Source organism: Pecten maximus, chromosome 5 (genome assembly GCF_902652985.1).
Source record: "Pecten maximus chromosome 5, xPecMax1.1, whole genome shotgun sequence".
Classification (NCBI taxonomy): Eukaryota; Metazoa; Mollusca; class Bivalvia; order Pectinida; family Pectinidae; genus Pecten; species Pecten maximus.
Window position 1 is genome coordinate 40,768,769 of NC_047019.1, and position 15,513 is coordinate 40,784,281.

General features: G+C 36.2%; 1 protein-coding gene across 8 annotated transcripts in view; it reads left to right on the top strand.

Moving 5' to 3' along the window:
• Nucleotides 1-15,513, top strand: part of LOC117328032 (sperm-associated antigen 17-like) — a 31,665-nt gene that overhangs the window by 11,105 nt on the left and 5,047 nt on the right. For 2 of the 8 annotated variants that reach the window (XM_033885356.1, XM_033885359.1), the window contains 21 exons: nt 994-1,187; nt 1,437-1,574; nt 1,764-2,040; nt 2,497-2,703; nt 4,124-4,144; nt 6,248-6,454; nt 8,056-8,229; nt 8,682-8,869; nt 9,066-9,220; nt 9,520-9,692; nt 10,138-10,325; nt 10,659-10,796; nt 11,078-11,348; nt 11,557-11,730; nt 12,137-12,273; nt 12,455-12,590; nt 12,832-13,010; nt 13,327-13,465; nt 13,710-13,909; nt 14,056-14,200; nt 14,446-15,322. In XM_033885356.1, coding sequence (XP_033741247.1) covers nt 994-1,187; nt 1,437-1,574; nt 1,764-2,040; nt 2,497-2,703; nt 4,124-4,144; nt 6,248-6,454; nt 8,056-8,229; nt 8,682-8,869; nt 9,066-9,220; nt 9,520-9,692; nt 10,138-10,325; nt 10,659-10,796; nt 11,078-11,348; nt 11,557-11,730; nt 12,137-12,273; nt 12,455-12,590; nt 12,832-13,010; nt 13,327-13,465; nt 13,710-13,909; nt 14,056-14,200; nt 14,446-15,322 — 4,318 coding nt within the window. Of the gene's footprint in view, nt 1-993; nt 1,188-1,436; nt 1,575-1,763; nt 2,041-2,496; nt 2,704-4,123; nt 4,145-4,846; nt 4,880-6,247; nt 6,455-8,055; nt 8,230-8,681; nt 8,870-9,065; nt 9,221-9,519; nt 9,693-10,137; nt 10,326-10,658; nt 10,797-11,077; nt 11,349-11,556; nt 11,731-12,136; nt 12,274-12,454; nt 12,591-12,831; nt 13,011-13,326; nt 13,466-13,709; nt 13,910-14,055; nt 14,201-14,445; nt 15,323-15,513 lie in introns of all 8 variants that reach the window. The other 6 variants (XM_033885360.1, XM_033885357.1, XM_033885362.1 and 3 more) reach the window with 6 other exon arrangements.

The window sequence follows — 15,513 nt, forward strand, 5'->3', positions numbered from 1 at the left end:
GGGTGGTTATAGACAATGTGAGTAATCAGGACTGTTGTTCTATGGGTAGTTATAGACAAGGTGAGTAATCAGGACTGTTGTTCTATGGGTAGTTATAGACAATGTGAGTAATCAGGACTGTTGTTCTATGGGTAGTTATAGACAAGGTGTCTATAATCAGGACTGTTGTTCTATGGGTAGTTATAGACAAGGTGAGTAATCAGGACTGTTGTTCTATGGGTGGTTATAGACAAGGTGTGTAATCAGGACTGTTGTTCTATGGGTAGTTATAGACAAGGTGTGTGTAATCAGGACTGTTGTTCTATGGGTGGTTATAGACAAGGTGTGTGTAATCAGGACTGTTGTTCTATGGGTGGTTATAGACAAGGTGAGTAATCAGGACTGTTGTTCTATGGGTAGTTATAGACAAGGTGAGTAATCAGGACTGTTGTTCTATGGGTGGTTATAGACAAGGTGTGTAATCAGGACTGTTGTTCTATGGGTAGTTATAGACAAGGTGTGTAATCAGGACTGTTGTTCTATGGATAGTTATACCCAAGGTGAGTAATCAGGACTGTTGTTCTATTGGTAGTTATACACAAGGTGAGTGTAATCAGGACTGTTGTTCTATTGGTAGTTATAAACAAGGTGAGTAATTGGTGCTGATGTTCTATGGGTAGTTATACACAAGATTTGTTCAGAACAGGTGTTCTGTTAGTATTAAGACACAAGACGTGTTCAAAGGACACACAGCCTATGGATAGACGACTTGTTATTACTCTCAGCAATGTTAAGACAACTTGGTACCAAGACGACTTGTTATTACTCTCAGGCAATGTTAAGACAACTTGGTACCACTGTTGTATGTATAAACCAGTTTGACTTATCAGTTTGTTCCTCCTTAATGTTTTTGTTAATTTGTTGATCAGTTATGATTGTGAACATCAGAAGGTGAGCAGGAACTCTGATTGTGTTTGGTGTAACATAAACATGATCATTGCTTTTGTTTTTCAGAGGAGCGCCCTGCAGTGTCCGGTGCTCCCACCCCATCTGCCCAACAACCCCCTGCACCCAGTGTACCCTCTATCCACCCAGACATGCTAGAGGTTGCCCCCCAGGTGGACATGAGGTTCTACAATGACTTGATGAGTTGTGTGCCCCAGGAGAGTGTCAGTGTGTCGCTCATCATGCATGCCATGTTAGATCAGGTGAGCCTTGTCCTGGACTCTTAAACAATCAAGCATGGAAAGGAACATTCCCCATTTTTTTAATATACTGAACACTAAAGTACACATCTGTTTTTTCCTCATATTTTGCTATTTTATGTTGAAAATCAAAGTCATATTGCTATATTTACATTCGATGTGGAATATAATGCACTGTTGAGTGGCGTTGTTAAAAATTTCATTTATTGATAACTGTCATTATGTTATTGCCTTATTTTGGTGTGGTTGTAGGTGGTGGCAACAGAAGAGAATAATGACCCCCCTAGTGAACAGCTCCCTCCCAAGAGACAGGATGGCCTCAATTCTGAGCTTGCCACTCATATCAGTGGCCTGGCTTTCAAACTTGCCCTTTCTGAGGATGAACAAAAGGTGCATGGGATTTGAGTAGCAATAATGCAATGAAACTTTGAACATCCTTATTAGTTTGAAAAATGCATTTGTTATGAAGGGGTTAAAGCTTCGGCAATACGAATAAAGCTAAGTGATAGATGTTTGGGTTACAATTCTATAATCTAATAGTAATCTGAAATAACGATTTTTTATTTCTTTACTTATTAGATACTGTCTGATGTATTTGATACTGAGGAACAACCCCCAGAAACACCAGGGCAGCCATTGCTAATGAATTACCATGACAAAATATCGGCCAGGACCAACCACCTTAAAAAGATCTTCAATTTTAACCCAGAAGTAGTAGAGAAAGACATGTTGAAGCGTCTACCATTTGCATCACTGACACACATTCCCCGACCGGGGTCTCGCATTGCAAGGGAGCGAGCAGCCAGACTCCAGGAACTGATACACTTCTGTGCAACTGGAGGATTGTCACAATCAGGTTAAGTCTTGCTAAAGGTCATTTTGAAATGTAAAGGGAGTAATTTTAATACTCACACAACTTTTATGAGAGGGAGGGGAGACATCGGATCAAGTCAACATACGTCAAACTGAGTCAGGTGTTCTCAGGGCACAGCATGTGTCAATTAAGATCAGTTACTTTTTATAGAAATTTGTCAATCAATTCGATGACATCACTTGGTCTACCTCATTTCTTAATGGATCCAAATCAAACTTTACAAATATCAAGTATAAAATACCTCAATTGAGATTGTATTTCAGAGCTAGCACTTATCGCTACTATTTACTTTAGAAATTGTGAATGAAGCATTAACACTGATTTGCATCAGGGAGTGGACAACTTGTCTTACAGTAAAGATTTTCTTGTTTCAAAAGTAACTTAAATTTACATGTTATTCTACAAAAATGTTATGAATGGTATACTTATTATCTTCAGAGATTGACCGTGCCTTCAAACAGTTTGTATTTGAGAGTATGGACCTTGCTAGTACAGATCCCAATGGGTTTATCATCACACGTGATAGTGAAGGAGTGGAACACTCAGCCATCCCTTGGGACGACCCCTACCCGTTTTTTAAGGGCATGATTCCCACCCATCTGAAGGGGGTTAAGGATGAGGTAGATGTCCGGTCCTCAAGATCAGGTAACATATCTTTTAATTAATAGACTAGTGAAGTAGTGTCATTTGCAGATTTTCAGTTAAATGTTAGGTCTCTTTTGAAATAATAGCAGTGTTACATTTTATTAAGTTCAAAATGTCAGATTGATATATATGTTTTATCATCTTTTCATCACCAAAAAATTAAACATGAATGTTACAACTTCAGATGTCAAATATTTTTTAATGAGCAGCGAAAGTGTACTATGTAATGAATGTTTGAGGATTTTTTCATGTGCTTTAATCTGTGGTTGCACACAATGGTCACACATGCGTGCACCCTGTATGTGTACACTCACCTGTACACACCCTATTCCTGTACACACACATGTATAAGCTGGCCACTTGTACACACCCTACCTTGACTGCACAGCCTCCATTGTTGTGTAGGTATGCTATGCTGCATGATGTACAATATATGATATTACAATAGTTATTTACATTGTTAGGTTGGGTCACAGATTCACACAACTTGTCCAAGTTAAACCACCAGCGTTAGAAACAATGGTGCATATACGACTAGTCGTGTGACCTATAACCAGGCCCTAACAATGTAGACAAATGTGCCATCCTTCATTTTCCAAATTTGCTATAAAAGTTTCCCTCATTTTTGGTGTTTGAACATAACACAAGTTTTTTAGCACAGCTTTGGTTTGGAAGAAGACAATATTATGTGTAATCTCTTCAGCTAACCAGGGTACATATTTGTTTTATTTGTTTTGGTAAACATTTAATTGCCTCCCATTGATTGAGGTAGTATGTGTGATTGGCCAATGACAATGAAGAACCAATTAATTCTATCATGAAGGATGGTATTGGTGTATATATGCTGGGTGTTTTTGTCTGTAACAGCAGTGTAAATGTGGGACTACATGTCTATATATATGTGATATATATATATCTGGTATAAGTCTTTATTAACCAAACCTTTGATTGCCATGAGGTCTATATATACGTGATATATACATCTGGTATACAGTCTTTATTAACCAAACCTTTGATTGCCGTGAGTGTTGGAATTGTGCTGATTTGATTGCTTATAACTCAACTATGTGTCTTCTTTGTTATTTAACAAAAAATAAAAAAATAACCATGAACAACAAACAAATCTTTTGTGTTAGGCACATAGAATATTAAATACAAAAAATGATTATCTGTAAAAAGTTGCATGAAGAAAGCATAATTTCTTTAAATCCTAGGTGTTTGTCAGTGTAGTATTTGTTTTGAGAATCTGTAAAGTGTTCATGTACAGTAATGTGCATCACAGTTTTGTGTTTATGTACATATTACTGATGGTTAAACAAGGCTGCATTGTTAACCTATAGTTTACCAGGAGTACAGTCCTTGGTCAGAACATTACCATCATAATATGTTTGTATATGTACCTGTGTTTTTGTTACCACAGTCACTATCAATTTGATCCCATGTAAGTTCACCATCCAGCATATTCATTTTTATTATACATCACCGTACTTACCTGGAAAAAGCTTGTACATTTTTGGATGTAGACTTATCACACCATACTATATATTGTCCACCCACCTGCACCGTCCAATGACCCGTAGCTCCTATATTGTATATATATGTTTCATGGAAGATGGTTTTAGATAGCCTCTAATTTGTATCAGAATCTACATATTACATACTTATTTAATTTAAAATCTTGAATATCTATTAATATTGAATGGATGCTTGTAAGCCTCTCAAACTGTTTTTTCTCTTTTTGCAAAACACATTCATGGAACTTTAGTACTTATTTAATAAGTGTACTAGAATTCAGTTAATATAACTCCTGCTTTGAAAATGATCGCATTTCAAAATTAAAAATCCCTATATTTTTAGCCTACCTTTGCTTATAATAAAACCTACTCCGACACCAAGGAATTCAATTACGTATGCTTAATCCACAATCTGCAATATCTTTAAAACTAAATCTTATACCTTCATATATATATTTTGACTAACCAGATATTTTTACTTCAATTTTTCTTCACACTTGCTTGATCTGTTTATATATATATATGTGTGTACATATGTTTAATCAGAGCCTCTTGCATTTATTCTATTCAGAAACTATAATTTTGCTTTATGACAAACAACATTTCTCCTTGTTTCGTTGATTTTACAGTGACTGATATGTCGCTTTACTCGGACCAGTCAGGTACAAACTTCATTGGTGGATGGCAGTATAATTACATATATTTTTGATGTGAGGTCCTGGTCATTTGGGTCGTAATTTAATTCTCATTGTCCTAACTAGTCCCCCATTTCTGATCCCAGTCTAAACACAAGGGCAGTGTGTTCTTCTGAGGAAAGGCTCAGGTTCCAATAAATTCTGTTTTACATATACCAGCTAAAACTTAATTAGAATTCTAGATGAATTAAGAGAAGGTCATGACATAGAAGAAAAAAACATCTATTAGAAATGAATTATTTCAAGATATCCCATGTTTTTTTTATTGTCTTGTTAGTTGTTTCTGCACTTGGTATATTGGTCAAAATTCCTAAAAGTGAGTGAGTTCCTCAAACTGTGTAGACAACCTCAGAGTTCTTGTTGTCATTTATTTGTGTAATTGTTAAGAGATTTAATGTTGTCACAGTGCTTCATGTGTTTCATATTGTCTATGTTGTGTATTGGTACCACAGTATCTATAAAGAGAAACATTGGTACCACGGTATCTATAAAGAGAAACATTGGTACCACGGTATCTATAAAGAGAAACATTGGTACCACGGTATCTATAAAGAGAAACATTGGTACCACGGTATCTATAAAGAGAAACATTGGTACCACGTATACCTATAAAGAGAAACATTGGTACCACGTATCTATAAAGAGAAACATTGGTACCACGTATACCTATAAAGAGAAACATTGGTACCACGTATCTATAAAGAGAAACATTGGTACCACGTATCTATAAAGAGAAACATTGGTACCACGGTATCTATAAAGAGAAACATTGGTACCACGGTATCTATAAAGAGAAACATTGGTACCACCGTATCTATAAAGAGAAACATTGGTACCACGGTATCTATAAAGAGAAACATTAGGCTACCTGCAGGAGATCTTGTTTACTTCACTCAGCCATGAAATTCATGTACATGTACATCTTTTGAGTATATATATCTTTTCATTGAACAATGGACCAGAGTAGAGATTTGTTGAACCTATCTTTTTTGCAAAAGTTAATTACAAAAAGGATATCAATGACAAAACTTATTAATAGCCCTTGATAAAAATTAAAAGTATTTTTTAGATCAAATACCTTTAAAATTTGGCTGTTACATGTATTTGGAAATCTGCCTGTGGTGGTGGATTACTGTTTTAAGGTTCATGAATATTGGCATGAACAAATATCTTAAATTTCTTTCTAAACTAATTTTCATATTTACTAATTAAAAATACAAATCATTTCTTTGTGCATGTGTAACTACTATTTTGGGTATGGTACTGAATCGTGTCATTGTTTGTACAATAACCGTTGTCTGTCCTGTCTTCTAACATCTTTGTTCCATATCACAGGGAGTTTTAGCGGGTTATCAGACCTGATAGATTATTCTCTGCCTGGTACACCTTCACCTCCCCCTGAACCATCCAGTGCCCTGAAGGGGGCAGCACCTGAATTCCAGAAGTCTGTCCGTGAACCTGAACCGCAGGCTCAGCCGGTAGACAATCGCGCTGCTGAGAACAAGTTACACCAGTCTAGATCTAGGACGAAAAAGAACAAAAGTAAAGTGATGTAGTGGCCATACAGCACTGGTCATCTCCCCAGAAATGACCAGTCTGACATTTTATTAGATATCACTATTGTTTTCAGGAGGTAGACAAGACATTAGGTCCTAGACATTGGTCACATTGATTATAAGTGTCTGTTATCTAGCAGGTGCATGAAGTTTTATATTTCATTCAAATATTTATCTTCATGATATATGTTCTAATTAGAAGAACTATAAACTAATACAGTAATTTTCATGTGAAGTAAATGTATGTCAGAGGTCTGTTAAAAACAGATTTCCTGTGATTGTTCTTCCTATTAAACATTTTTTCTTTGTGATTTCCATGCACCTACTTGATATTCTTGAGCTTCTTGTTACACATCTTTATCATTCTCCTTAATCATTCTTACTAGCTAGTTTTACTCTGATCTTTTATCTAATTTATTCTTGCTAGTTTCTTCTTATTAGTGCATGCTAAAGTTTTCTAAAACTCTTGCAAATTACAAAATTGTTAATATTAAAATTAAACACAGTTAAATTTAGATTCATAATGCATGTTGCTTTTGGTTTTTGTGTCTGCTAAATAGACTGGTTAAGGGAATAACCATTTAATATCATTTTATTTTAGGTAGGGTCTGCATTGTGGTGTAATCAATTTCAAAGAAGTTAAATTCAAGCAGACTGTAGTGTAGAACGGCTTGTTGGTAGATTTAGTCTGATTTTTATTTTGCAGCATTTGGGAAACTTTAAAATGTGCCGAATGTCTAAACAGTCTGGAAATTAATTAGTATCCCTGTCAGGATGGATTTTATATTCATTTGGATTAAAAAGAAATGATACCTACAGTATTTCACAGTTTAAATGGAGAAAGTATAAGATATCATAGTGCCTTGCATGCTGTCAACAATACTGTACATTATAGGCTATAGCATGCTGTCATACTGTAAATTAGAGATTATAGCATGCTGCTTTTACAATATAAAATAAATGTAAGCCAGTTAATGTTAAACTTAGTGCCAAATAGGCAACACATGCAGTGTATTGTAGTATTTGGGTAGGATCAAATCAGATATTGAAAAATTAAAAGAAATAATTGCAGAATTAAACATAGCCTTTTTTGTTATTAATAGAACATTTTTTTCAAGCAGGTCACTTCAATCAAAAGCAACTACGTGTATCTAAGACAACGTAATGCTAAAATATCTGTTTATTTTACAAATAATTAATAACACTTGACAGGGATTTTTGTGGTTATTTAATACTGTTGCTGTAAAATAGATATGGAGTTTTTTTAATTTCTGAGTATTTTAACATTTTCTTTGATGTGTGATGATGTGATTTAACTTTTGGTACTTAAAACCAGGTTCCTGAGAATGGTACTGAGGTTGGTCCATCAAACATCATTATAATAGATTGATTCGGTATCTAATAAGATATGTCAATAGACTATAAGTGAAAAACACAACAAAAAACAAAATTGATAATGAGAAAAAGGCAGTCCTGACACAAATATGATACCAAATCTTATCACTCTCTGGACACTGGTTACCTGACTTATTACACTGTGAGGCTTCATCAGTAACAAAGGTTAATGTTAATTCATTTACTGTTTAGCTGCAATGTCTCCAACAACATCAAAGAGTGTGAAGACCGAGGAAAAATCTGTGTCCATTGAGGATCAGAGGGAAGGCTCTAGACCTTCAAGTACAGACAGCAAAAAAGGCATACTGCGACCTCCATCAAGGTCAAGGTCAAGCTCTGGTGGCCACAGATCAAGGAGTAACTCAGGTCAGTCACATGACCTTGACAATTTGTTGGGTTGTCTGGCATGGGTCAAAACAGAACAATTTACTTTAGATATCACAATTCATCTAGTATTTAATGCTTTGAAGAAACACATCCTACCAAATACACATTTCACAGTTAAAAATATAGATATACAGCAGTCCTATACACTGTATACGGATAAGGGTTGATTAAAAACTACATATAATATTAAGGAGTTAAATTTGAAAAAAATTATCTCTAAAAACAATGTCATTTTAAGTTAATTAAATCTTTTGAAAGAGCAACTTCATGATAATAAATCTTTCCACATCTGAATGGTGACAAAACTTTACAGTATTGTTTACTTTACCAAATTATACCTAATCTATAAGTGTCTATACTTCTATTTGTTTAGTCTCTATATGTCCTTTTTAACACGAAATAAAATCAGTGATTGGTACCCATTGTTACAGTACACTTTGAGAAGGATGAGGAAGGTAAACCTATACGTCACTATGAGGAGGAGGACGAGCTGGATGTCGTGGAGACGGAGCCAGACAAGACCACAGAGGAGAGTCTCATGGAAATTGTGGATGCCCAGAAACGCAACCTTGACCAGTGGTGTTTCGCTGAGCACTATGAACCCAATGTCCTATTACAGGTAATGGCTATGTATAAAGTGTTTTGTATTATTGGAAAAAAAGGTGTTTTTTTTTAAATAATTTATCTATTAAGGAAGAAAGGATTTAAAAATAAATGGCAAATGATGATGAGCGATGTTGATGATTTTGTGTTTCTAATATAATATTTTGTGTTATAAGATTGAGGTAAATGGACATCACTTTTACTTTGCACAGGTCATCAGAGAAGCATCCTTCTTACTTCCGTTCATGGATATGTACTACCACAAGAGAGACAACTCATTGATGTTGGTCCTCCACAATCCGTCCAGTCTGGAGCTTCAGAACCATGTTGACTGGCACACTGAGCTTCACTGCAATCTGGGATTCAGGTACACATTTAATGTGTCAGAATACCTGTAGAACACCTGTACTACATGTGTAGACAATTCATGTGTTTTTTTATGTGCTAAATACATAATGGAAATGTGATTGCTAATTACCAGATTGTTTATAGATATTTTGGCCACTCTATTTACTTCATGAGTTAAAGTTGAGCTGTATGCCTTAAGTTCTCTATTGCCAGAGAATGATATGCAATGTGTTAAAGAATGAGAGAAAAGTATTATGTTATATTTTGATTAAGTTTACCAGATGAATGTCAATGTATTCTGTATATGTTGGCCTGTAGAAATTACATGGAATGTGTGGCTGAGTCAATAGCAGATTGGAACCAGGAAGAGGAAGCCAAGTATCAGGCTGTCCTCCTCTCAAAGGAGCTGGTGAAGATGAGGGATGACGAGGAGGCAAGCATCAAGTCTGCTGAGAAGGCCAAGGGCCGCAAGTCTCCCCGCAAATCACCAAGTATGTGGGGTATTAACAATAACAATCTGTGCTGTATTTTTTCATATCATTTTGTTTGTAGGTGTGACTTGCTTTTGAAATTCGATAATAATTATTAATTTTTGTTTATATGCAAAAGTTTTGTACAAACTTTACGTACCTATCATGCCTTAGTTGCTTGACAATTGGTTAGCCTTTAATAAGTCTACCAGGTATTGTAAAACATTGATACCATTATGCACTTATCCTCAAAACATTTCAATCCTTCTCAACATCTGTCACAAAAGTACAGGTCTATGATAATTATGGTAAATTCATATTTAGAATGTCACCAACAAGTATCTAGATAATTCTAACGCAACATTGAGAAAATTGCCTGAATGAATTGAAAAACTACAAAGTGATGCGTTTAGCCATGCTATCTTTCTTGTTGTTATAATCAATTCTCTTGATTCTCTTTTGACAGGCCGGTCAAAAAGTCCCGGTAAAAACTCTCGTTCCAGTAGTCAGGAACGTCCTTCATCAGCTACCAGTAACATGTTTGTCAGAGCTAACTCTCTCAAGGCCTGGAAGGAGGAGCAAGATAGAATGAAGGCGGAAGAAGAGGAGAAAGAGCGAGAAAAGAGTGCAAAACGTGTTAAATCAGGCAAAAAGGTATCTCATAAGTAAACTTCACTCAAGTTAGTTGACATTGCAGCTCCTGGGGAATGTGTGTGAGCAAGGAAACATTTTGAAACATTTTAAAGGGGATATGGAAAGGTTGCTGTATTTGAATTGTTTAAAGACATTTCCTCACTGGATGCAGCACTGTCAGAGGAAACTATCACATTACACGTTATAGCTTATACATCACCATAAATATAAAATCCAGCAACTGTGATCATCAGATGAGTGCAGATCACTGTTTTGACAGATGTAATTATCATAATGCATTAAAAGTTATTTTGAATAAAGAAACTTTAATCAAATATTATAAATACTTGACAGGCTGAAAAGGAAAAGGAGGACAAGAAAGCGCCAGGATCAAGGGCCAGTGCTAAGTCTAAGACATCTGCCAAGGAGCCAACAGATGAGCAGCCAAAGGAGGATGGTGATGTTGCCCCTGTGGAGGAGAAATACTGGCCTGTAAGTCAAAATATCAAAATATCTGAGACATAAAAATCAAACTAGATAATTTATTTGATCTACAGACTTAATATAAATTCTATATTCAAATTGTACCCAGGTATATAATTATGTATTGTAGTGTAGCCATATGTATACATAATATATGTAGTTTGAAGTTAACACAAAATTGTATTTTTTTGCTATTGGTAGAAATTTGGAGATAGTAAGTGTAGTATGATTGTTTTTACTAATGGTATTGATCATCAGATAATTAATTTGTACTTTGCTGGCTTATCCAGTTTACGGGGTATGATGTGGGTAACAAGCTTATCCATGTGGCGGGAATGACCACCACCCTGTTTCCCTCGGACGGCGGTCAGATCAGGACAGAGAAGCTGGAGTTCACACAGGGCACCAACTCTGTGAAGACATCTGTGTTGAAGGATGGCCATGTGTTCTGTGTACATGTCATTGACCCAAAGGAGGGTGAAGAGGACAGCGAGGAGGAGAATGAAGAAAACAAGGATGAGGTGGAGAAGTCAGAACATGAGAAATCTGAGAAGGACCAAGGTATGTGTAAAGTGTCCATGTCAAGACAGTATCGTAACATAATACGCTATGGAGAGTTGCTATGTTTTCAGGAACTCTTTGTTGGTTGTATTTTAGATGTAACATCAAGGTAAAGAACTTGAATCAGATATTCAATATGTTAGCATGATTTGTCATAATTTAATAAATCATGAATTTTATTAACATCGGAATCCACTACAATTTACAGGAGATAAGATGACAAAAGATGGTGATGCTGGGAGTACTGCCAGAAGTAATTCTGCCAGATCTGAGGAGAAGAAAACAAAATCAGTCAGTGCTTTTGGCTGCATAACTGCTAATCTGCAGGATGGGATGACACTGTCACTAAGTCAGTTTGGTCCAACAGGAGTTTCTGAGGATGGTCAGTATCAACCAATCGGCGATATAATGTTGCTTATTCAAGTTAATGACAATTCACAAAATCAAATGTACATTATTTATAGAGTGTATTTCAGGGTTATATAATGGTTATTCTATATAGATCACCTCTTGTGCCAAATTTCATCATATAATCATAGATTAAAGATATATAAGTAATATTGACTCTGTGACCTCTGGATTAAGCTGTGGTGAAAGATTGTAGAGTTTATATTAAACAGTTTTTAACAGTATAATCTAATAATAGCTAGTGTAGTGCACCACATAGATGTTTTACTGGCAGTTGGTATATGTAAAATTAATGAAATAAAAGTTGTGTTATATCAAGGTCCAGAATTGATGATGTTCCATTAGACATTTAAAACATTCCGTGATAATTGATTTTATAGGTAAGAAGTATGAGCCAAAGGTCTATGTGCCACCACCCACCACTCCCAGTCCTGTGCCACCACCTTCACCAACAAAGAGTAAGAAGGGAGACAAGGGTAAGGGTGCGCCAACTCCCGAAGCTCCTCCTCCAGTCACGGTAAGTACCAAGGAAATGGGTGGCAACATTTTTAGATATCTGAAAATGCAAAATGTTAACTGTTTGCTATAGGTAAATGAAGTGAGTGAATATCTTAAGAAATGTGCTGATTTTGGAAGGGGAAAATTAGAGTGAAAATGGTAAGAATCTGTTTTTAAACCTAAAATCCTATGATTTGTAGCCCCAAGAAACAGAGAAGGAAGAGGATCAGGAGGAGAAGAAGGATGAAGAAAAACCTGTGCTTCAGCCATTCCAGCAGTTATATGTGAGCTCACCTGATGGCCTCAGTGTGAAGTACCTTCTGGAGAGCTCTGTTGGTACGTGGACAAGCTAAACTTACACAGAAAAGCAGGCAATATACCACTATCAACAGGAAATTTATGATGGTTTTGTTTAAATTGTTGTGATTAAGATCTGATAGTGTAACAATTGCCTTTTTTGGTCACTTTCAATTTAAAATATGTAAAATGTCAGATATTTTTGTAAAAAGGGATTTGCCTATTGGAAAATTAAAATTAAGCTAAATGTCTTTATAAAATTTCTGTATTTGTTTACCAGGTATGAAGCCCTTGTCTGATGATGACCGCCGTCTGCTCATTAAACAAAGTTATCCCTTTAAGACACGGGGTGAGCAACCATGTGAGGCCAAGCGTAGGAAGTATGCCTTGTCTGAACAGTCTCGCATCATCACATCAGAAGGCACAGTTGTCAAAAACATGATGGATGGGTCAATCGAGGTCAGTTTTCTCAATCCAGTACACTTTTGCATCTTGAAAAGTTTCAATTTAAAACTTTTAAGTTTACAAAGTCATGATTTGTTTTATCCAGATAGAAATATTTAGGTAAAAGTATTTTTTAATGAAGATTATAGATAGATTGTCGAGTTCTCATATCAACAGAACTGATCTTATAAAAAGATAAGGGCAAACTACAAAAAAATATAGATTTACATGGAGACCCTTGGAAAAGTACATTCAAGTAGAATAGGACGAGGTGTTCTGGAACGTAAGGTCTGATGGTGTGTTAAATTGAGTGATCGGTTGTACCTTGTAGGTGCTGTATGCTGATGGCACAGTTAGTGTCCACACTGGTCCATGGGCTAGCAAGCGGAGTGGCAGCAGTTCACCACAGAGAGCAGGAAGTGCTCGTAGTCAGACTGGAGAAAGGGCAGAAACACCGACCAAGAAGGCAGGTAAGGTCTGGAATGAAGTATTATATGTTACAGCCATGTAAAATTTCATTATCTGATAAAGAATTAAAGACAGTACACTGTATGCATCTAGGTTATAGAGCACTAATATTGTAAAATATATAATTATAGTGATATACAAGTGATATACATGAGGTATATAATGTATTTCGTTGTGATTGAAACAACACAACCTTATCTGATTATCTTCAGAATAATTCTCTTCATTCATATTTTGGGGTTGCAGCAGTAAGTGCTAAGGGAAAGGCCAGCAAATCCCAGGATAAGATAGCGGAGCAGGCTCCAGAGGAGGATGTGCCAGAGGTTAAGGGAACCTGGGTTACCACATATCCTAATGGGGAGAAAGTGGCCTGTAAAAGTGATGGAAACATGGAGGAACTCAAATCAGTGATGATCAGCTTGGCGTCTGACCCCCAGACAAGTCAGGTTAGTTACTACCACTCTTGGTAGGACCAGTGTTGTTAAGGGCTTAATAGTATTCTCTTTTTTTTACTGGATTATCGTGCACTGTCTGGACAGAAATTTGAAACATTTTACAACTTACTTTACATGGAACTATTTTTCCTTCATAGTCCATGGCAACAAGAGATGACCATGTGATCACCATCAGTTACCCAGATGGTACAACAATCATAGAGCATGCCGATGGTACAAGGATTACGACCTACTACAAGGAGAACCAGATATCTACTGGGGAGGAGGAGTATGAAGACAATGGTATTTACTTCCTTACAGGAAATATGTTGTCACATTAATTAAAGATCTGACTTTGTATGTGACTATACTAAACTGACTGTCTAAATGATTATAAAACATTAATGTTAAAGTGATCAAAGTGATAGGTGATATACAGTGACTGGTGATAATAACCCTATTGTTTTCATTCAGTTTAATCAAAGACTGGACTAGAATGTATTATCAAATTCAATATTTCTTATTTCAATTTTTGCTCTGATTTTTAGACATAAAAGAATTTGAAACCCAAACAGTGAAGTTTGTGAAGGTGGAATGTCCTGCTTATGCTACAGTAGAATTCAATTGTTTAACAAGTGAGAATTTGACCATATTTGGTAATGGTACGACCATCAACGTATTCCCGGACGGATACTACATGTTACACCAGCATGATGGGGGACGAGTAGAGGTAGACATGGAAGGCACCCTCACCTACTACCCTCGTCCAATCAGGAACATGGAACAGCTCCTCCCCGAGAGAGAACTACAGTACATCCTCTGTCACAATGCAGATGTGGTTGTAGAAACTGTTGACTCAGATGGCAATGTATTTAACGTGAAAAGTAATGGGGACTTCACTGTGATTCCTGTAAATGGTGATGCACTTTCTGAATCTAGTATGGACGAAAATAAAATTGATAAAAAATTGACCACTTATAGAGAACATGCTCCACGATTTTTTATTCTCCATTCAGATGGAAGTGGTACTGAATTGTTACGGTACCAGGATGTTGCAGAATATATAAACACAGCAGAACATAGTCCTGCAACTGCAGTGCTTAAAGATGACCTTCCAGATTATCCAGGGGTCCAAGGAATCACCATTCTCAAACCATATCTTGGAGGTCCGTCTGAAAAATTCTTTAAGAAATATGACCAAGAGTCCATCATTCCTCCAGGCATACGTTGCCGAGATCTGACAACTCTTCCTCCAAAGGAATTTAAAACTCCTGGACCAGGCTATGGAAAAAACGTAGGACAGGGACTGTCTGTGGGAGCAGCAGTAAGACAGCCAATCAGAATTCCCATTCTAAAGTGTCCGAATATTCTAGAACTAAGACAACTTATACAGTATAAACCTGTGTCAGGATCCCTCAGAGAAAGGTAAGGAAATAGTGGTAGCTGTAATTATTCTGTGTATCATACCTTAATGACACCCTGCATACGGGAATATTTTAATTCTAAGAGAAACATAAGCACTAGAAAAATGCAGTTTTACCATTGAGGGATGAACAGTGTCACTGATAGTGTCATTTATTTGGGATAACTTTGTTAGAATTTTTCTCAAAAAGAAA